The 22,836-nt window shown below is 36.7% G+C and overlaps 1 protein-coding gene across 2 annotated transcripts; it reads left to right on the forward strand.

Annotated features, from left to right (window-relative positions):
- Nucleotides 1-6,754: 6,754 nt before the first annotated feature.
- Nucleotides 6,755-22,065, forward strand: bzw2 (basic leucine zipper and W2 domains 2). 2 transcript variants are annotated; one of them, XM_056250086.1, is made up of 12 exons: nt 6,755-6,785; nt 10,192-10,262; nt 12,385-12,561; nt 17,347-17,450; nt 17,917-17,982; nt 18,166-18,301; nt 18,433-18,542; nt 19,309-19,479; nt 19,865-20,011; nt 21,397-21,535; nt 21,621-21,743; nt 21,826-22,065. In XM_056250086.1, exons 2-12 carry the CDS (start codon nt 10,199-10,201, stop codon nt 21,852-21,854), a joined length of 1,266 nt encoding a protein of 421 aa, XP_056106061.1. In that variant the 5' UTR covers nt 6,755-6,785; nt 10,192-10,198; the 3' UTR covers nt 21,855-22,065. The 2 variants fall into 2 exon arrangements, with proteins under 2 accessions (XP_056106061.1, XP_056106060.1); XM_056250085.1 differs by lacking the exons at nt 6,755-6,785; nt 21,397-21,535; nt 21,621-21,743; nt 21,826-22,065 and adding an exon at nt 9,930-10,022 and having other exon boundaries at nt 19,865-20,070.
- Nucleotides 22,066-22,836: the final 771 nt, after the last annotated feature.

Consider the following 22,836-nt stretch of genomic DNA (forward strand, 5'->3'; position numbering starts at 1 on the left):
AGCAGTTAATTTCACTAACTACCAAAACCCCTCATACATGTCTCAAATCAACTTATTCTTCCATAACACTAGCAAAGGTTATCACCCAACAAACACAAATCTTAAAATAATGACCTTAAAAACACCAACAGGTAGGTATGCAAGGTATGTTTTGCATACTGGGACCAGCATGGGATGCTAGATTTGCTGGTCTCTAGCATGGGAAGCATGACCTGTGGACCAGCAACACCAGCTCAATTTTGCTTGAAAACAGCATGACTATGCTGGTCCACCAGCTAGACCAGAACTGTACCAGCTCTAACCTGCATAAACCAGCCTGGACCAACATAGAATTATGCTGAATTTTTCAGCAGGGATGATACATGGTCCATTGTATGTGTGCCACTGCCTCCGTTGCTAATTCCAAAACGTCATTTTAGAGTTTGTAAGGTTTGTAAGGTTTGAGCCACTGACAGCAGACTAATGCTGGGGACACACTTACTATGTATTAATTATACATAGTATTTAGTAATATAGTATACGTATACCTGCGTATATACATAATATATATGTATATTATATACATAATATTATACGCATATTTAGTATTATAGTATAATACTAGTTTATACGACTTGCTGAAACATTCGAAGGCTGACTGTTTCCTACGGTGGCCGAGAGAGCTCAACTGCAACTGAAGCAAACACATGCAAATAGAAAAAACCGTGTGCAAATAGAAAAAAAAACACCTGCAAAAAAAAAAAAAACATCTTCATCAGTTTCACAACACACGTGTGCTCCAAATACAGAAACGCGCTGCAAAAGTTCACAACACAACCAAATACAGAAACGCGCTGCAAATAACACAGACCACAACGGAAATGTTTCCAGGGGAACCAAATAAGTGACGAACCCGGCTGGGACGTGCTTATTGCTCGTGAGCTTCCCTATGCCCTACTCCCTTCGAAGGGCAGACGGCAGAGCCCTTAAAGTGGGCCTCTAGTGTGCCATTATAGCCGTGTGGAACGCACTTGATGAAGGAGCAACGAAAGACAACGTAATTTCCTCATTATTTTCACCTGGGATGTTCCCATGACAATGCAACACGGCGTCCATCAGCTGAAGAGCTGTTCTTACCACAGAAATATAATGCTGTTAACATAACGGTTGCAAATACATTTTTATGTTTACTTTACAAAAAAGCTTTTAAAAAATGCGTGTATGTGTGTCTCAACTTTAAAACTTTGGACCCTACATTACCTAACATGAAACAATTTGTACAGTGTAACTGATGAAAGATAAATATCTTTCCTTCATGTTCTTCCTCTCTATCTTTTTTATTTATTTATTTTAGTTTTCAGCTCATTGTTCTTTTCTCATTTGTATTCTGATGACATTGAACATATTGTTAATACATTTTGTATATTGTATACAAGGTGTACAAGGCCACAAAGGCGGCCATCTGAGCAGCAGTCCGTCCCACTGAGTTGACCAGATCTGTCTCTGCTCCGGCATCTAATATCATCTCTGTAATTTCAGCATTACCTGTAGGATTATTTTAGATGAGCAGGGGAAATTCGGGCAATTCAGTAAATTCTACACAGTATAGACTACCATTCAAAAGTTTGGGGTCAGTAAGATTTTTGGAAAGAAAATAATATTTTATTCAACAAGGATGCATTAAAAGTGACAATAAAGACATTTATATTTTTCTAAAAGATTTTCATTTCAAATAAATTATGTTCTTTTGAGCTTTCTATTCAAAGGATCCTTAAAAAAGTGTCACGATTTCCACAAAAATACTAAACAGTTCTCAACACTGATAATAATAAGAAGTGTTTTTGAACAAATCAGCATATCAGAATGATTTCTGAAGGATTATGTGATATATATATATATATATATATATATATAGTATCTCTCTCTCTACAGCAGTTCAATACTGGACAGGAGAGGTGTCAGTCAATATAAATGGAAAAACAAACTAACTTACCTATTTGAAAAATGTGTTACCCCCATACATGTGTGTATGTATGTGTATATATTTCCCATAACCCACTGTCTGAACTCATTATGCTAGATTATATTCAGCTGTGTCTCATTACCTTGTTAACTCTGCCTAAATAAGCCCTGTGTGTTCTGTCATTCTTTGCGAAGTCTTATATGTTTTGCATTTCTTATGCCGAGTTCAGACTGCACGATTTTAGCCCCGATTTTGGCTCGCCGACAGGTTTTGAGAAATCGCCGACAAATGCCCAAAATCACAGGCAAATCGGTGCTCGTTCACGCGAGTGACAATCACGCAGTGTGAATGAGCAAAGACGCGATCTGAGAGAATCGCCGACGCGCGTGAGATATTTGGCATGCTAAATATCTGGACCTGTCGGCGATTCACAATCCTGCTGTGTGAATGTGTTCTGACTGAAAACTACATCGGCGATGACCGACAGCCAATGAGAGAGCAAGATACAGGGAGGAGGAGGAGGAGTTATAGACCAGAATGTCAGTATTTTAACCCTCATTTGTGCTTTGGGGTCTATATGACCCCAATCGACTTTTCCAAAGTAAATAAACATGGTTCCCTTCATCTCAGTTGCATAAAATTTTGTCACTTTTCCTACATTATCTATATATACACACACAAAAAAACTGGGCTTGATTCGGTTGTTCTAAAGGTATGTAAAAAAAAAATCACACTCATGACCACACTCATGACTCTTGAAATGAATGGGAAAATCGGAAAAAAAATGTTTTTTATTTTTCATTTGTAAAAAAAAAAATTTAATCCAGAATAAATCTGAAAATTTCTATACCACAATGAAGTCCTGGTACTAGAGCACAAATGCAATGTGGAACGAACATGATCACTTGCACACACACGTGCACACGCACATAAACACACACACCGGTGTGACTCCAATAGAAAGCATTTTTTATAGAAATTGGCAAATAAAATCAATAATTCCAGCATAAATCTGAAAATTCTCACACATAAATGAAGGCCTGGTACTAGATCACTAATACAATGTGGAATGAACATTATCACACACACATGTGCGCCCACACAGACAGAGACACAAATACACACACAGATAGAGACAGGTGTGACTGCAATAGAGAGCATTTTTATAGAAATTGGGAAATAAAATTAATAATTTCTGCATAAATCTAAAAAAATTCACACACAAATGATGGTATGGTATGAGAGCACAAATGCAATATGGAAAGAACATGACTACACACATATCACACACACAGAGAGACACACACAAACAAACAGGTGTGACTGCAAAAGAGAGCATTTTTATCGAAATTGGCAAAAAAATAAAATAATTCCAGCATGAATCTAAAAATGTTCACACATAAATAAAGGGCCTGGCATTGGAGCAAAAAAACAATGTGGAATGAGCATGATTACACACACACACACATGCACGTGCGCGCACGCACACAAACACACACAGACACACAGGTGGGTTTACTCTTCACTGTTCCTATCCGGCTATAGCGTTTTGTTTTTTGTTTATATTTACTTTTTAAAAATTAATTTCTTATTCTAAAGTTAATCATTTTATAAATTTCGATTATTGAAATATGTAATTGCAATCAAGTATTTTCTTTTAGTGGCAACTTATGTGGCATTATTGCAAATTTATTTGGCATTACTGCAAATTTATAAAACATTATTGCAATAACAAGATACTTCAAAAGACCGCAAACAACAACAACAGCATATAAGGGTAGATAGGCTTATATTTACAATTATATCAAACAGAAACAAAGCACAAACATTTGCATGACCAGCAGCAACAGCAGGACATTTGCAAAATTATTTATTTACCCGCAACTCTCTTTGCAAAACACAGTCCTTGCTCCCCTCGTCTTCCCAACCATTTCCTGCATAAACTGTTTATTATTATTTTCATTTTCGCTACAAATCAGTGCACAGACAATTTGTAGGCTATCATTTTTAATAATAAATTCAGTGTCGCGCGAGAACTCCGGTCTCACGCACGCGTGATCTTCCGTTATTTCCTATCACTTCTCGCGTTTGTTTGGTTGTGAAACGTAGTTTGCGGACCAGGCAGAAGTTGTCGGCGATTCTTTCTGTTGTAAAGTCATGCAGTGTGAAACCTCCTGTCGCCGATCCACCGTGCAGTGTGAACACAGCAGCAACTGAATGTTACCCCAGATAGTCATGCAGTGTGAAAACAACAGTGACCCGATTATTTTGAAAATCGTGCAGTCTGAACTCGGCATAAGCTTATCATCCTATATAGAAACTGTGACATTGATCTAATGCTTATTCGAATTTCTTAATTCTGTGGTTTATTAATGACAGCTGTGCAACCTAATGCCAGGACTTCCATAAAAATTCATTAAATTACCTTGCTGGTTAAATAAATGTTAGATAAAATGAAACTTGTTAGCATTGCTAGCTAGATGAGCAAGTTTACCTGAGAGGCCAGCGAACATGAGGGCAGTACCATACTCATGCTCATTACAGTTGACATCAGCTCCGTGCTGCAGCAGCAGTCTGCACATGTCTGCTTTTCCCTTATAGGCCACATACATGAGAGGGGTCATGCCATACTGAAATGACATGAGGGAAAAGACTTTATAAATGTTCTTGCCAATCTTTTCATCTGCATGACTCAAAAGCAAATGACATTTAGCCTTGTTCAACCCTTTCACAAATTGTGAAAATCCAGGAAATGTCTTCAGTATGGTGATTCTGTCAAAACACTGGCACTTGTTGAGAGTGACATGAGCAGGGTGAGTCATAATCTTTGCTGCTCCTTGGATGAAGTTGAAAGACTGCGTTGGTGGCACAGTGAACAAGCAACACATCTGATTTTGACAGGTGGGACACACTTATCAGCTGCTGTTTCGAACCATTCTGGCCCCAAAAAGACCTCAAGTTGTCTGTAGGTTACATCTAGTGGCATGTATCCATTATCCCACCTCTTTAAGTACCTTCTTGACTCCTTAAGTAACATATCCGCCACTCAAGAGTCTCTGCCATATGCCTGAATTACAACGCGGAACATATGCCGTCACCTCACCAGCCCGTCAGCCACTGCACTTGTTTATATAAGGGCTGATCATCAGAAAACAACCACATAATACCACTATTTACAGTGTAAGGACTGTGTTTAAGTAATAAGGCTACAGTAAAATAACACAAACATTAATATAAGTACGGTGACATTAAGTATGGGTTGTGTTTGACAAACAACCCTATGTCTGATTTTATGTTTTGTTGTGTTACAGTTGGTGAATCCCAATGAGCTATAACTGGTGCTTAATGGCCTGCAAATTACTACCCATTTGTCATCTTTATGTTCTTACCTCATCCAGACAGTTAACACGCACATTTGGATTGCTGAGCATCTGGGTGGCCTCTTGCACATCACCTTTTGAGAGAACACAGTCTACAGTTTAAAAACTAAACATTAGGTATCATGGACAAGTTGACAATGATGATACACCATTTTATTCCCTTAGACAGTCTGCATACCCAACTGTAATTACTGTCTATGAAGACACTTGTAGTATATTGAGGTATTTTCAACAGTTTTATTATCTACGCTTTTATAATTATGCTAGGATTCAGTAAAATACAGTTCAAAGACCAGCAGAAAATTTAACTGCACTGGGCAGCGTTTCCCATTAGCTTCGCAAGCCTAAGCTGATCATAGAGACCACTGGTGGAAATTGTTCCAACGATCAACTTTTGATCGCTTTTGGGAAACGCAGCCCTGGTCATAGTTTATAGATAAAGTGGATTATGTGAACAAATATTACACCATTCTCTCTACAATATCAAAGTGTGTTTAGCATGAAACAAGTACACTACTGTTCAAGTTTGTGGTCGGTAAGATTTTTTGTAATGTTTTTGAAGGAAGTCTCTTATGCTCACCAAGGCTGCATTTATTTGATCAAATAATACAGTAAAACATTAATATTGTGAAATAGTATTTCAATGTGAACACACATACACACACACACACACACACACACACACATATTAGAGTAATTCATAAATCATTCTAATATGCTGATTTGGTGCTCAAGAGACTTTTCTTATTATCAGTGTTGAAAACAGTTCTGCTGAACAAATAAATAAACAAACACCCAACCAATTAAATAAATAAAATGAATAACTTGTATAACGTTTTATAGAAAGTTTGTTCCAAGATTTTAGAGCATTAAGATTCACTGAATGTAAATGTAACAACAACAACAAAAACAGAAGAAAACTAAAAATGTCCAGTAGGCTACCTGCAACAGCCACCTGTAGCATCACTCTCTCTTCAGAAGTGAAATCACCTTTTTTTGCAGTGGTCACACACGACATATTGACACCAGCCGGTTATTATTTATTAAAGGGATAATCGATGTGAAAAAATTCTTCCTTTGAACACAGACCTTATAATATAATACTCAAATGTAAAAAAAAAAAAGAGAAAACATCCTCGGATCATACCACGATGGAGATTAAAAGGAGGGGGGATGGATATCCGAGTACACGATGTGAACGAGTCATAATGAATATTTTAGCATATAAACATCTATATCATTAAAATATTTACTGAAAATAAATGTTATTACTTTTTTAATTAAAATATTTGTATTATAATTCCATTAGTACTTTATGTCGTGCAATCTACCCCTGTCAGGAGTAGATCAGTCCATCTGTACTTAACTTGCTTTCTCAAACTGTCGCGTGAGATACTTGCGTGAAGCTGTGCTCGACTCGACATCATCATCATCATCACCACACCAGGCAGAATCACAGACAGGTAAGTACAATCACATGATGGAATGTCAAAATGCAACATGTTATTAGCCTAAATATGAGAACAAGTCTGATTCGTGCCTCATATTCCTGAGTTTCGTCTGAGCAGCAAGCTTCTAAGCTTTGGTTTTTAAAGCTTAACCTGGTCTTGAAAAACTGATTAATTTTGGATGATAGTAAAGTACGTGTGCAAAATGCCACATTTGTAAACAGAACAGACGGAGGCATGCAAGTACTGGTGAAGTCGGATTACTTATTGTAATGATTTTTAAGCACGTTGTCTGTATAATCCGAGGATGTTTATCTTCATTGGTAAATCTACTAACTGTATGTGATGCATGTACCAGCAGTGAAACAAGTGCATTGATTGAATCACAAGTCGACAGCTTGCTTGACACGAGCGCACAACAAAACTCTTCTGCCATTTCAGTGCATCAAACATGTCTAAAATTTATTTCTCCCACTGTCTCCGTCTCAGACAGTGATATCTATATTTTCAAGGGGTTAACCACTTTATAATAATTATAATAAAGTAATTAGGCTATAGCATACAGTGTTGGGAAGGTTACTTTGGAAATGTAATGGGTTACAGATTACCCTATTTAAATGTAATTTAGTAAGTTAAATAAGTAGTGTAACTATTTCAATTACTTTATTAAAGTAATGTAACTGATTACATTACATTTCTAATGAATGTTTTCAACTTGTTAATCATTCTCAAGCATTTAAACCAGGCAGGGTTACCTTACAGTAGTACTCAACACTGATTACTGTCAGACTTTCTGAATCCATCACTTGAATTTATTATAATCATTTAATTTTAAACTACAGCCACCACACAATCAGACTTTAGCACCTCTTTTTACTTTGAGATCATTCTGAGGTTAAATACAGATTTAAAACCATAGCAAGAAATTGTTTAATAGCTATGATACTGTTTTAAAAAAATCTTTGCATAGCAATGACAGGAAACACTGGCATCTAACAATGCCTTGGAATAAACAGTTAAAAATAAAGCATGTACGCATAAGCTCAAATAGGAAATAAAACTGTTATCGAATAAGCATGTGTCCTTGGCAGACATGGTGCGCTGCAAATTTAAACAAGAGAAACAATCAAAAGCATCAGTATAGCATTGCTATACAGCCTTTAAATGGCAAAGCGACAAATTTATATTATTCAACATATCCTTGCTTTTTACTGAAAATATTCAGATGTAACCCCCTTTGTAATCGTTAACATTTTCATAAGCAACTGTTTTTTAATTACACATTTTTTCTCCGTAATTGTAACGGATTACAGTTACAGTTATTTTATAATTAAATTACATGACGCCTTTACATGTAACTAGTTTTCTGGAATACTTTACTCTGATTGTTGATCTCAGTTGTCCATATATATCTTGTAAAATATGAATGCCCATGAAACAATTCATGGTCTGATTGTTTGTTTGTTTTTTGCAATATTTATAGTTATATTTACAGTATATAATATCTATATCCTATCAAAGCTTTGGTCCTGTGCTTTGTCCTAGCACCTCATTCCGACTTTATATAACCAGGTTGCATTCTCTTCCAGGAATGCCATAGCCTGTGTTATTCTTGGCACTGGAGGACTTATAAATTGGGACCTGCGAGTGCGACACTACCTAAAGAGTGTGTGCCATGGAATGGAACATAAACATTCAGCTATATGTCAACACACAAGTCTGCATGTACATCTTTTTGTGGTCGCCAGATGCTATGTGATATTTGTCCCTAGTTTAATTTGTTTTATAGGAATGGCACTTATTATGTAGAAAGCGAGTGAAATAACAGAAAACATCAAAGACCAGACTCTGACACTTCCTCTCCAGAGTTTCTCACTGTGTTTCTAGTTTTCCATTGACACCAGTACTAACTGGTCCAGGGAGGAATTTTTTGAGCTGATCTAGGTGCAGTTTACTGCGTTGTCTGTTGTAAAGGATTAAGTTTGGGTGGGTGACAATCAGCTTAATCATCCCCTTTGTGGGCTCATCCCTGGTGAACGTGGTTGTTGATATCATTTATAAATCACACGGGACTTGCACATGATGAGTACATATTGTTCAGTGCTGCTTGAATGGACTCGATGTTAGAAAAGCAGTGAGCCATGGTGCACAATGCTGTTTAAATACAATTGTTCAGATTTCAATGAAAAATCACTGAGTTCATGCAGCTGCAGCTTTGAGGACAAATCAAGAGCTATTCTTATAATGAGAGAAACATAAATATTTTTGTGGAAACGTGATGCATTTTAATTTAGGATTCTTTGATGAATAGAAATTTCAAATGAGCATTTATTTGAAATATTGTAACATTTGTACTTTGTCTTTACTGACACTGTAATCAATTGAATGCACCCTTGCTGAATAAGTATTAATTTCTTCCAAAAGATTCTTACTGACCCCAAACTTTTGAATGGTAGTTTATTTAAAGATCTTTTTTTTTTTTTTTTTTTACTAAATTTCAAAATGAAACCTTATTACTATATGTTTACAATAGGATTTATTTAACCAATATATTATATTATATCCAATGTAACTAATGTTTCTAAGACCATCACAAATTATTCTCGCAATTCAGACCTTGGTACCTTCACTACCTTGGTGACAACCATACCATGGTGCATATTCATATCAGCAGAATTTGCAATAACAATGTTCAATACATACAGGATATAGATCCTGTTGTGAACAATTCATCCATGCATATTGTTTATTTAGACAAATTATTCAAATGTTTAATTGAAATGCCATAACTGGATGATAACATCAAGGAATTTTTTTGCTGGTAATGCACTGGTAGTTCGGAGCTAATAACAAGCGCCTTTATTTATCCCACATTGTTTTGTAGATCTGCATAGTTTGAGTGTCAATAAGTTGTTGAGGCAGCTATGGAAAATGCTGATTTTTGTTTGTGTACCGGTATATGTTTGCACGTGTGCACTTTGCCAGTTTGCTTGTGTACACACACAAACACAGGGCTGTAAGCGGTGATCAGACATGTCCTTGCTGTAATACGACACGTGTCCCAGGCTTGGGTGACTGAAGTTTACACTGTCGGGGATGAGCCCCTCTATATTTAGAACAGGGCAGCGAAAGGCTTGTTGGTGCACTCGCTTTCTGCTGGAGCACTCGCTGCGCACTGGAGAGGACCTCTCAGCTGATGAGCTTTGGATCGCTAGCTTTTCCCCACCTTGTACAGTGCACTATATAAACAAGGTGTGTGATGATGGGAGGGTGTAGTGTAAAGATGCGTCAGGAGTTGTTTCATTGTTTTGTTTTGTGGGTCATCTGGCTTTTTCAATAATGGATCTATCATAGCACACAAAATGGGTCATCTATGTTTTTGTTGCTTATTTGAATGTATTTTGTCTTCCTGTTTGTGAAGGACTTTTATGAATACCGGTAAGCAACAGAAGCCAGTGCTTACAGGCCAGCGGTTTAAGACCCGGAAAAGGGGTGAGTCACTTTTTATCCCAATATTTCACATTCTACCTCTTAGTTTATTTTCAGATTCCAGGTCAAATACATGTGACATGATTTTGATTACCACAGAAAATAATTTTAATTTATAATAACAGATGTTGACACTTGACAGTTATGCGCTTACAATGAAAGTCTGTGGGGCAAGTGTACAATGATTGTTTTTAATATGTGTACACACACACACACACACACACTGTAGAAATGACCACACATGTTGCAGACGCTCACTCAGCAATGCAGGGTCTCAATTCATGTTCCATTAATAGCTTGTTTGTGTTCTTCTGTGTACTTCATGTCTCATACAATAGTAGTGAGAACAGTGCAGACCCTGTCATCTGGCTATTTTAGGGTATTTTCACACTTGAGTCCTCTTTTAAGTGCGTGTTCACACTTGCCATGTTTGGTTCGATTAAAACGAAAACCATTGCTCTGTTAGTTCCGTTCATTTGAATAAGTGTGAACGCTGCTATCCGAACCCTGGTGCGCAGCAAACAAGTGGACTGAGACCCCTGAAAAGCTGGTCATACCTGTTTTTTCATAGTCTTGATGTTGTCATCACAGTTCATTACATGCATCAGAACCGCATCTTCTCGCAGCAGATCTTCATTTGTGTGAGACCGAGGGATTCCTGCCGCTGTTTGGACTCAAATTTTATAAACTCTTCACGAGTTCTCAGCTGGTCAAAATACCATCATATGTAAGCTACGCACATACAACGAGTGCATTTATCCCAGCACACAGAATTGTTTTGGATGTTCGGTAAGTTTCGTCTCAAAATAGACGATACATAAAGCCGACCAATCAGGTTGGGAACATATCCCTATGCCTTTAGGTTCAGTATCTTTAGGTTCGGTGTTAAAAATGCCAATCTGAACGCTAAGAGGACCAGGACTAAATGTTTTTTTTTTGGTCCGAACCAAGTGAACAGAACTATAAGTGTGAACACACCCTAAACGAACCGAACTCGGACACCTGAAAAGGGCCGAGTGTAAAAACACTCTTATTTTTAGTGCTGCAATCTCACAGAATCACAGAAGTTAACAAATCGCCTGTTGCATTAGAACATCTTATTCTCTGTTTATATGAAATGTCTAATTTCTGTGCCTCCAGTCACAAAATCATAGGATTGATATTATTATTATTGTGGTGTACGGATAATTTGTTATTATTGTGGCAAAAAGGCTAAATAAAAACAATAACTACAAATTGGTTCTGTTTCAGACATTTAAACATAACATGCATTACTGTTCAAATGTTTGGGGTTGGTAAGTGTTTTTTTTATTGTTTTTTTTTTTTATGATCACCAAGGCTGCATTTGATAAAAATACAGTACAGTAATTGTGAAATAATTCCACAGTTGATTTTTTTTTTTCAGGATTATTTGAATAAGTTAAAAACAAAATAATTTAAAAATAGAAATATTTTGTAACATTGTAAATTTCCTTACTGTCACCTTTGATAATTTGAATGCATCCATGCTGAATAGAAGTATTAGGTTAAACAATTTGAATGGTAGTGTATGGTTAAACAAAATTAGTCAAGTTTTAGATCTTACATTAAAAATGTAATTCACACTTAATGATTTAACATAGAAAGAAACTGTACGGTATTTGCTATACAATTCTAAATTGAATCTTCCATGTAGGTGTATTATTTGAGTGAAAGGTGAACACCGTTAGAAATTGCGGACAGCTTAGGAACGTTACTTAATAGCTTTTGACTGACAAATGTGAGGGCGTTTTCAACAGGGCATTAGTGTTATGCTTCACTGGCTTGCGCTGTAGGTGTGACTGGCTCTTCAAATGTGAGATCTCACAGGAAGACACTCAACATGTTCTTTAGCGTGTGCTATAATCAGAATTCCTAGCCAGCAGCGAGGCAAGGGAACTTGTTTACATAAGTTAGGTATAAGTGCGGCTTGCATATTTTTGTGTGTGACCACCTGCTTTGTTTTCAAGTGTTCTTTACAGATGAATACAAATTAAGGATCAACTCAAAATCAATTAAATCATTATATTATATCTATAAGGGGCTATTGTGAATTCTGAATCTCTGCTGTGGTAACCCTGGCTTTCTTGTGTTTTCCCTCTTCCAGATGAAAAGGAGAAGTTTGAGCCTACGGTTTTCCGAGACACAATTGTTCAAGGCCTCAACGAAGCAGGTGGTGATCTTGATGCTGTAGCCAAGTTTCTGGATGTCAATGGGTCGAGACTAGACTACCGTCGCTATGCCGACACCCTGTTTGACATCCTCATCGCTGGGAGCATGCTTGGTGAGAAGGTCCAAAAGCTTGTCAATCGCATGACATCACAGTGATAGCAAACCACAACCATCTAACGATCCAATCAAATTCAAGCCCCGCCCTACATTTTTTTTTTTTTTTGAGAAGCCGTTTCACTCAGCTATACGTTACAATAGGGAAGAAAAACTATCACTTTTCAATTATTACTTCAATTATCACTTATCAGTTCTGTTTCGTGTTCACTTTATATTGCATAATTATTGTTTTGTAGATCCAGAGTCATGACTTTGGTGATACCCCATTATAGATGATTTTATGTATACCATCTTCATACAGAGATACATTTAATAATATACGTTTCAACGTTTTGGTTTTTCAGGCTGGTCCAGCTTATGCGCTTCTGAGCATTTAAAGTTGGCATGAAATGAAAATTCACCCTATGTGTTTTCTAAATGCTTTATTTATCTTATTGTGAACAACTCACCTATGCGTATATTTAATTTAAAAAAAGATGTAATCAAAATGTCATAACTCGATCTTAAGGTGAAAGGCAAGTCCCCAGCCCTACATTCCCCCCCCCCCCCCCCTTTTCGATACTCCGTTTCACTCGGATGTATCACAATATGGCAGTGTTGTACTTGAGACTAGTAGTCGACCGATATATCACCATGGCCGATATTTGGTATTTTTTTAAATATAAGTTTTTCTGATTGGCCGATGTGTTGGAAGCTGGACTTTTATTTATTTTTATTTTTTACTTTGTATTATTTTTTTAAATATGCTGTGCTATATCCAGTTGCCCACTGTGTCATATTCATATTGTTTTCACTGTGTGCTGTATGTAAAATTAGCGTTACCTTGTCTTTATTTGAAAAAATATGATTACCTGTGCGTACGAAATTACCAGATTACTGACTGCCCTGTTACAGTGTTTACTTCCTTTTTATTCATATATATTTAAACAATTACTTTATTTGTGAAAAATACTGTAATAGGATTGCAGATTCAAGAAGTTGCCATCTAAATTATAGCATGTTTTTTTTTTAAAGATTTGTTTTCTAATTTAGTAAATATTGATTAAAGGTGCATTGCGCAAGTCTCTGAGTTTTTGCAGAACTATGCCCCCTCTGGTGACAAGCGAAACTGCAACCAGAGGTGTGCACGCTCATGGACCACATGCATACGCACGCTTGCACGAACTGTTCATAACCAAAGGAGCATCAGCCGCACAAATCTTTTGTTTACAGTCATAATGTCTTCAGAGGTAATAAAGTTATAAATCTGCAAGTCATTTTAAATATATGAAAGGCATTTGAGTAAATTACACACTTATGTGTGAGGGGAAAACGGGGGTAGTAGAAAACTTCGGTTTTTGTTTCCATCTATCTCCATGTTGAACTGTTTTACGTGTTTACTATATCCACTTATATTATTCATGAACGTGTTTCCATAATAATACAATCATAAGTTATTACTTAGTAAAAGCCAACTGAGGATCCCGTTTGAGCCCTAGAGCAGACCGGAGATCTCTCCATTTGTTGAAAGCCTTCCCGATGTTGACTCTCGTCTTATTCCGACGCCTGTCTGACTCCAATTTGGCCCTTTTGGTGGCACTAGACAAACGTTTTCTTTTCTTTGTCTTACGTGGAGTTTGCGTTGGGGTTTGGAACGAACTACAAGCCGGTCTCTTAGAATCCATCTTCTACTTTTGTCGAAAGTTGACTAAAGTTTTGTCACTCGAGTTGTCTTCGCTGATACGGAGAATGGCGGCGAATACACAAACCTGCCAGACATAGCCAGGTGAGCGTGAACGCGCATGACGTCACGCCCAGTCTCAAATTCCGTCCCGAATCCCTCTTATTTATTTTACTGTACAGGATTATAGAGGCAATTGCAGTGATCAGAGAAGGGCTCATTCAGCCCATCTGGCAATTGTTTAAGCATGTATGGGTTAGAATAACGGGTATTTTTAACATGAAATGTTGCGCAATGCACCTTTAAAATAAATATAAAGTGTATAAGATATCGGCATCGGCCATCAAAAAAACAATATCGGACGACCACTACTTGAGACCAGACAAGACCAAATTTTTTAGGAGCATTTGGACTCTGACTTGAATGAGCTGGTCTTAACTAGTCAAACAAAAAAAGGTCTTGGACTCAGATTGGTCTGGTCTTGAGCACTACACCATTGGAATACGAAAAAAAATATCTTTTGCTACTTCCGTTACATAACTTAACTTTAACCTCAACAAAAAGACAAAAGGCTCTTTTTACTGAAATATAGGATCCATTTTAAAAGCGTCATATTGAGCTTTAGGATTTTTCCTATTCATTTTTCTTCCAGTGGTCCATCTCTTACTGTTTAATGTCTCTGGTAATACCCAGGGCCCATGGAAATATCCTTATGATAGAATTCTACAGTGTACTTCAAAGTATGGTCAATAAACGTAAAAATCCAATTACACCTCTTACACCAAGTCTCTGATTTGAAAGCTCATTATTCAGCATTCAGATCCTGAGAACATGTTAGCCTGTTGTTGTTGTCGTTCCATATATACAGTTTTTTTTTTTTTTTTTTTTTTTTGTCTTTTTTTTTTTGTATTGTGTATGTAATTTTGCTTGTAAATTTGCATTGAAATTTTTTTCGGGATTAATTTGTCATAAGGCAAAATGGCACTCACAGCGTGACATGAATCGCTCGATGACATAACTTTTGTGTCGCGTAGTTTGACATAAGACCATTGATGCCTTTTACCCAAGATATGACTGGTGTCATATTGTACAATCTGACAAGCAACAATTGTAAAGGACAGAAAATTGCTTGGTGTACACTTATAGAGACTAGGTCCGACTGAGCCATCCTTTGTGCTGTTAGCTCATACAAAGACACTACCATCTTTAGCAGATTAACAGAATAAGAGGTCATTAGCTCACTCCCCCGGGACAGCAGGCTGTTGCTACAACACTTGCAGCGCATCTTTGGATCAAAGTGTTTATAGTGAAGTACCTCCATGCAGCCCATCAACGTACAAATCCCATTGATGGTTAAAGATGAGGACTGCAGAGAATACACAACAGGATTTTTACCCTGTCTTAGTTGTCTCCTAGGAGCTGTCACAGCCGGGTGGAAATCTTCAGATCTTTTGCACATAAGCAGGCTGAGAGTGAGTGAGTGGGCGGCTTCTCTGTGGTACAGAAGCAGAGTGTTGAATTTGGTTCGAGCAGATATGGAAAGCCAGTGTAGAGAACAGCATGAAGGCATATTATAGGATTTTTTCAAGGTTGAATGTGTTATAATTGTATGCATGTAAAGGGGTTGTGAAGCACATATGCTGGTAGTTCACACAGCACGTAATTAGATTATAGCAATTTAACTTTAAAGTGCCCCTATTATGCCGTTTTAAAGATTCTTAATTTTGGAGGTCTCCTACAATAGGTTTATGTGCATCCAAGGTCAATAAACACAAACATTTAACTGAAATAAAATTGTTTTTCTTAGAAGAAAAATGTTAATTTTATTTATAGCAACAAAAATGTTTTCATTTGATGGATTTAGTTTTAGTTTGTTAACTATAATAACCCTGCTATACAGTATGTACAGGGGAATCCTCTGTGCGAGAACAGCTTCAATTCAGTGAGTTTACATTCTTCCTCTCAAACACTACATTCTGTTCAGTCCATATAGAATTAGTTCAGTTTCAAGCACTGACATGGATGTCTCCAGGAAGGGACTGTCTCTGTCAACCCAATTACAGCTAAAAGGTTTACTCTGGCTCTATATAAAGCCTACAGAACAGTGAGGGCACACGAGAGAGGAAGAAGAGCACCCTGGTCAAGCATCCAGTCAGAAGTCAGATTACTCCATCTACGGTATAGAGCCCTGGTGAGCAGAAGGCTGCCTTTAACTCTGTTCAAATAGAGATTAAGTCCAAATCCTCTGTTACGTATCACTAGACTTCCTGTTACACATCACCTTTGCCCTTTATAAGTCCTTAACAAAGACGTATTTCCCTGAACTCTGTGAAAATAGAGTGGGATATATTATGCATGTGTGATAATTATACTACTTTCAAGTTGGCATGACATGAAAATGAACTTTTTACTTTCTTAATGCTGGTGTTATCGTGAACAACAAATCATTTGTACACATCATTTATTACTTGTTCTTCATACTATTTCTGCAAAATGATCTGCCTCTGAAACTGATTTTCCTATATGGTTAATGCCATTAAGTGTTTTTTTTTCCTTTCTTAAACCTCTGTCCTAAAGACATTTTAACATAATCCAGTCAATTCCTGATGAATTAAATTAATTCCCAAAATACTTCTCTTTTTTTTTTTTTCAATGTCCAGTCCATTATGCAAGTAAAATATGTTCTTTTGAAAATGTTCTTGCATAGTAATTTGGTGATATTATGCCATCATATAAAATAATAACAGGAGGAAATTGAAATTGAATGTTCTATTTTTGAGTGGAAGCAACGTTGTGATTAAATTTCTTTCCTAATTTGATTAAATGATTTTGAAATGAATCCACTCTGTACTACAGCGGCTAGTGCTGAACTCAATCTACACTACATCACTCCCTTTATAAATAAAGCTGTACAGTATAATGTACATTATACAAAACTGTAAACATTGCAATTGTAGCACATGATACAGGACGAATCATGCATTCTAGCAATTCTTCTCAATTATAAGTGTGCAGTAGGCACTGCAGTGAGATTTTCTCAGTAAGGGTTAACAATGTGTTAACGCTGTGTTCTCAAAGGATTTACAGCATTAACCTGTAACCTCACTTTCCCTGTCTCAGCTCCCGGGGGAACGCGCATTGACGATGTGGACAAGACCAAGGTGACGGAGCACTGTGTGTTCAAGGCGGAGGAAAACCACACTGCTGTTCGCAGCTATGCTCAGGTGAACACCCCTCTTTACTGTGTTCAATGAGATGCTTTTTTCCATTTTTGTATATGAAAAATGAGCAGCCGATACCAAGGTGGCAGGGAGGCGGGGAATCCTGTTTCAAAATTGCATTAGATGTACTTAGTACCCAAATCCCCTTGGTCGAACCAGTATACCATTTATACGGTCACTTCATAATAATCCCTTGGATTACAATGTCTCTCCATCATCAACCGCTGCGAGCTTGAAAGTGTGTTCTTGTTTTCAGCGTTTTCGTCCGTGAAGGGGTCATATCATGAGGAATAATAATAGTTTTAGATAAAATATTAATTTGCACAGTAATGCATGCATATATAAAACATTTTTATAATAATTATCATTTGTATTAATTATTATTATTATTATTATTATTATACAAAAAATTATTAAATAAATGCTTCAAAAACTGTTATTACTGATGGATCTTTATGTCTATATACAGGTGTTTAATAAACTTATCAGAAGGTACAAATATCTGGAGAAGACCTTTGAAGAGGAAATCAAAAAGGTAACTATTATCAGTATTCAGTAATGTGTTTTACTGCGGAGGATGTTGTCTCGCATATGAAAAATACACCACTGCAGGACAAACAAACATGATGCCAATGTAGTTTAATATTCATGGTATTGCTGCGGGCCAAATAGGCTGATATACAGTATGTTTTGATTCATATTTCTTATCCCTGCATAGCTGCTTCTCTTCCTGAAGGCCTTCACTGAGTCCGAGCAGACCAAACTAGCCATGCTTACAGGCGTCCTGTTGGCCAACGGCACACTGCCGCCACCTATCCTGACCAGCCTCTTCAGCGATAACCTTGTCAAAGAAGGTTTGTGCTTTTATGTCGTCTTCCTCTTAAAGAGAATTCAGAATTGATTTGCATAAGGAGCAAATTCTTCATGTAACTATTTAAAAAATGTATTATGGAGTCTGCTTTCCCCCCCACTCTCTGGTTCGTAGGAATATCAGCCTCTTTTGCAGTGAAGATGTTTAAAGCTTGGATAGCAGAGAAGGACGCTAATGCTGTGACATCTGCCCTCAGAAAAGCCAACCTGGATAAGAAACTCCTGGTATGATGCTTGCTGCTCATCAGTTTTGATTCTGAATTCATTAACCTCTGAAAATTATGAGGAGATAATGAACCATTATGCAGATTAATTGTTTCCATGGAGACATTCATCGCCTGGCAGACATGTGCCTTAACGCCTCTAAACTCACTCATGACCTTGATGTGCACAGTACAACAAAAATCAATGCAGATTTCTGTAAAGCAAAGGTTTTGGTATTCAGTCACAGGTAGTAAACACACACACACTAGCTTTAAAATGTTGGGGGATGGTAATGTTTTTTTGAATGTTATAAGTGTTGTATGCTCCCCAAGGCTGCATTTATTTAATCCAAATTACAGTAAACAGTAATATTCTGAAATGTTATTACTGTTTAAAATAACTCCTGTCATTTTATGAATATACGTTTTTTGCATTTAAAGCATTTATTTAAAATAAAAATATTTTGTAACAAAAGATCTCACTCGCCCCAAACTTTTAAACGGTAGTTTTTTTTTTTTTTTTTTTAATTGGTGGGTTTAAACTCAAGATTTTGTTTACCACAGTGTTGATGCTTAAAGGTGACGTGTATAATTTATGTGCCACCAAACAGAATATTAAAAACAACAATGGTTTTCAAACATGGTTTCTCAATCACTTCCATTGAAATCAAGCTGGGAAATGAGAAAGTATTTTAACATTGGAATAATGACACACTTCACCTTAAGTCTTAGTAAGTTAAAGGTTCCTCCTGTAATGAATCTAATTGTGTAATCGGCTCTGACTCCAGGAACTTTTCCCTGCCAATAAGCAGAATGTGGAGCACTTCTCAAAGTACTTCACTGATGCAGGATTGAAAGAGCTGTCAGAATTCCTGCGCGTCCAACAGTCTCTGGGCACACGCAAGGAACTTCAGAAAGAGCTGCAGGAGCGCCTGTCTCAACAGTGTCCCATCAGAGAGGTGCATCCTGCTTCTCCCATTCACACACATTAAACGTTATAGATCAGGGCTTCTCAACTGAATTGGCTTCAGGATCTAGAAATTTACAACAACAAAAAAAACTTAAATAGGCCATATTATGCTCTTTTACAAAGTCTTGATTTTGTTTTTGGCGTTTACTAGAATAGGTTTTCATGCTTTACTGTTCAATAAAACACCTTATTTTTCACATTTTACATTGTTGCAGCACCTCTCTTCCCAGTCTGTCAGTATTCCTCTGGGGTGCATTTCCCAAAAGTATCGTTAGCAAGGGGGGAGGGGCTTTGCAGACCTTTTTCATGCTCAACAACACTAAAGAAATTTTTAAATGTTAAAAAGTATTTGTTCTGTTGTGAATTGTGTACAGATCGTGGTGTATGTGAAAGAGGAAATGAAAAAGAATGATCTTCAGGAGCAGGCTGTGATTGGCTTACTGTGGACTTGCCTCATGAATGATGTTGAATGGAACAAGAAAGAGGAGCTGGTCACTGAGCAGGCCCTCAAACACCTGAAGGCACAGTATCAACACTGACTTTCTAATGCCACACTGTAATTTGTAATGCTCATATCTATACACACATTGCAATTAAATGATCATTTAAATGCGAGTGAGTTTTGTAGCTGTACTCCATCTTTTTAGTTCTTGAATGAATTCTTACACTGTCTGCACTTTTTTTGAATGCTTACCACTTAATAGCTTCAGTTATAATCAATGAAGCTGTCTACACTGGAAGAGTCTGTTGCAGCGGGTTATAGCATACATCTATTTTTGATGTAGTGTAGAGCTACTCAAGCCACTTTGTCTGTCTGAAATTCAATGGATCTCATTCACTAATAACGGTGTGAATTATTCGTATTTAAATGCACAGGAGAGCTTCTTACAAAAAATTCTGCATAATTCACAACATGTGCATTTGTTCTTAACCTTGTTTTAAATGAGCAACCATGGCAAAAGTGAATAATTTGCATGAAATGGCGTATGTATGACACGCCAATTCGTATTTCCATTTTTGGCGTGCTATCAACACGCATAATCGCTTTTCAGCGTGTTTATCAACGCCTTTGACTTAACGTTATATTACTGTATTATGTACATATAAATATATGACCTACCCCAACCCCGTCCCTAAACCTACCCGTCACTGGGGTTAATACCATTTATGAGTCTTCTCCTACCATCCTAGGAAAAGAAATATCGCTCCACAGATGTAGAATATAGATTTTGCTTCGTTTCGCTCGGACATTTAACGGCGTACACATACACGCGGAATCACTCGGACGTTTAATGGCGTAGACATACACGCAAAAGATTTCGGCGTGGACATACACGCGGATAGCTCAAAATGCATATAGATAACACGCCACTTGAATTGAAAGTGGCGTGTATGTTTACGCAAAGTCATGATGTCATGTTGGTCTGAAATTCAATGGATCTCATTCACTAATAACGGTGTGAATTATTCGTATTTAAATGCACAGGAGAGCTTCTTACAAAAAATTCTGCATAATTCACAACATGTGCATTTGTTCTTAACCTTGTTTTAAATGAGCAACCATGGCAAAAGTGAATAATTTGCATAAAACACACGCAAACAATCTCCATATGAACATGTGGTTTAAGTTGTTCCTACATATTTTTCGTAAATTTAGATAAAATTTTAGAAAAAAGTTGATTTATTGAATCATGATTTGTTCGTGAAAACCATTTGTATCCAGATTTCACTCACAAATGTATGTGTACGCACGGTTAGTGAATGACACCCACTGTTTTTATTTACAAACATTATATATGCATTTTTTTTTTTTTTTATGAATTTTATTTGTTATACATTTAATTTTTTAGAGAGAAAGCTGTGGGATAATATAATATTACTATATTCATTACTGTTTTTCCAATAGCACTATGCACCTCTCCTGGCTGTGTTCAGTACTCAGGGCCAATCAGAGCTGGTCTTACTGCTCAAGATTCAGGAGTACTGCTATGACAACATCCACTTCATGAAATCCTTCTCCAAAATAGTGGTGCTCTTCTATAAAGGTACCCATGTCCCACCCGATCAGTGATTCAATTATATATTATTGGCATGTAATATAAGATATGACATCTGTTTCTCAATCCATAGCTGATGTCCTTAGTGAGGAGGCCATTTTGAAATGGTACAAAGAAGCCCATGCTGCCAAAGGAAAAAGCATATTTCTGGAGCAAATGAAGAAATTTGTGGAGTGGCTTCAGAATGCGGAGGAAGGTGAGGAATTATATTAGATAAAAATAACCTCTGCCATACGAAATGTAAATCAATCAAATTATTTCTTAATTCTCTCCAACAGAGTCTGAGTCAGAGGGGGATGAAGACTAATAATCTTGAGGATCCTGAAGATTTTATAGGTTTTACACTGTCAACTCTCTATGACCAGCTTTTTAGTGCATATTTATTTAGGCTCCATGTTCGTTACATTTGTGTTCAGAGAGAGAAAGTCACATACACTGCCCAATCCAGGGAAAAGCTTCTGAGCACTAGGAAAAGAGTGCAGGGAGCTACATATAGACAGCCTTTAATAACAAACACTTTAACATGGATTTTATATTAATACCATTCAGGTACTGCACAGTCACATATTAGTTTTGTGCAATTGATTTTATTTTATTATTACTTTTTTTTTTTTCAAAAGACACGTGTATATGTTGTATGGGACTGCTTTGAATTGTTTTATGAATAAAAGGTGTTTTATATGTACTCTGTTTCAAGAATTTGTCTCTTTTAATTTGTCTGATTTCTCTTTATCTCCTCATTTGTAAGTCGCTTTGGAGAAAAACATCTGCCAAATGAATAAACAATGTCTTTGCAAACTTGCATATTGATTAGGACTTTATTAATTACTTCCCTAAATCCTGCTAATGATGTCAAGGACTTCACTATGTCTGTCTCACTCACATATTGAGTCATTTGTTTTCAACATTAACATGGAGAGAAGAATTATAAATGTGATTATAAATTACCTTATAGACTTCACATGCATTAGAAAACTAAAATCAACTCACAGAAGATGAAATTTTATTTCCTTAAAATGAATTGCTTTTTAAAAAGTGTTTCTGAGTCACCCTCAATAACTGGGTACATTTCACACTAAAAAATTCAAAGAAATTATTTAATTTGCATAAATAAACAAGCCAGTTTTAGGGCAAATAAGATTTTGAGCATTTTAGGTGAATAACCATATTTCCCCTTAATGGTTTAATTACTGTAATTTGATGGGTTGTTTCACTTTAGTTGTTTTGTTTTTGTATTGTATCATTCTCGATTATTATTCTCATTTGAGCATCAATACTGTTAAATGTGC

Source organism: Rhinichthys klamathensis, unplaced genomic scaffold (assembly GCF_029890125.1).
Source record: "Rhinichthys klamathensis goyatoka isolate OS25496 unplaced genomic scaffold, OSU_Roscu_1.1 h1tg000067l_1, whole genome shotgun sequence".
Taxonomy (NCBI): domain Eukaryota; kingdom Metazoa; phylum Chordata; class Actinopteri; order Cypriniformes; family Leuciscidae; genus Rhinichthys; species Rhinichthys klamathensis.

Coding starts and splice junctions, on each gene's coding strand:
- bzw2 (XM_056250086.1), top strand. CDS start 10,199: ATGAATACCGGTAAGCAACAGAAGCCAGTGCTTACAGGCCAGCGGTTT. Junction 19,480..19,864: donor AACAGTGTCCCATCAGAGAG/GTGCATCCTGCT, acceptor AATTGTGTACAG/ATCGTGGTGTATGTGAAAGA. Junction 21,536..21,620: donor AGTGGTGCTCTTCTATAAAG/GTACCCATGTCC, acceptor CTCAATCCATAG/CTGATGTCCTTAGTGAGGAG.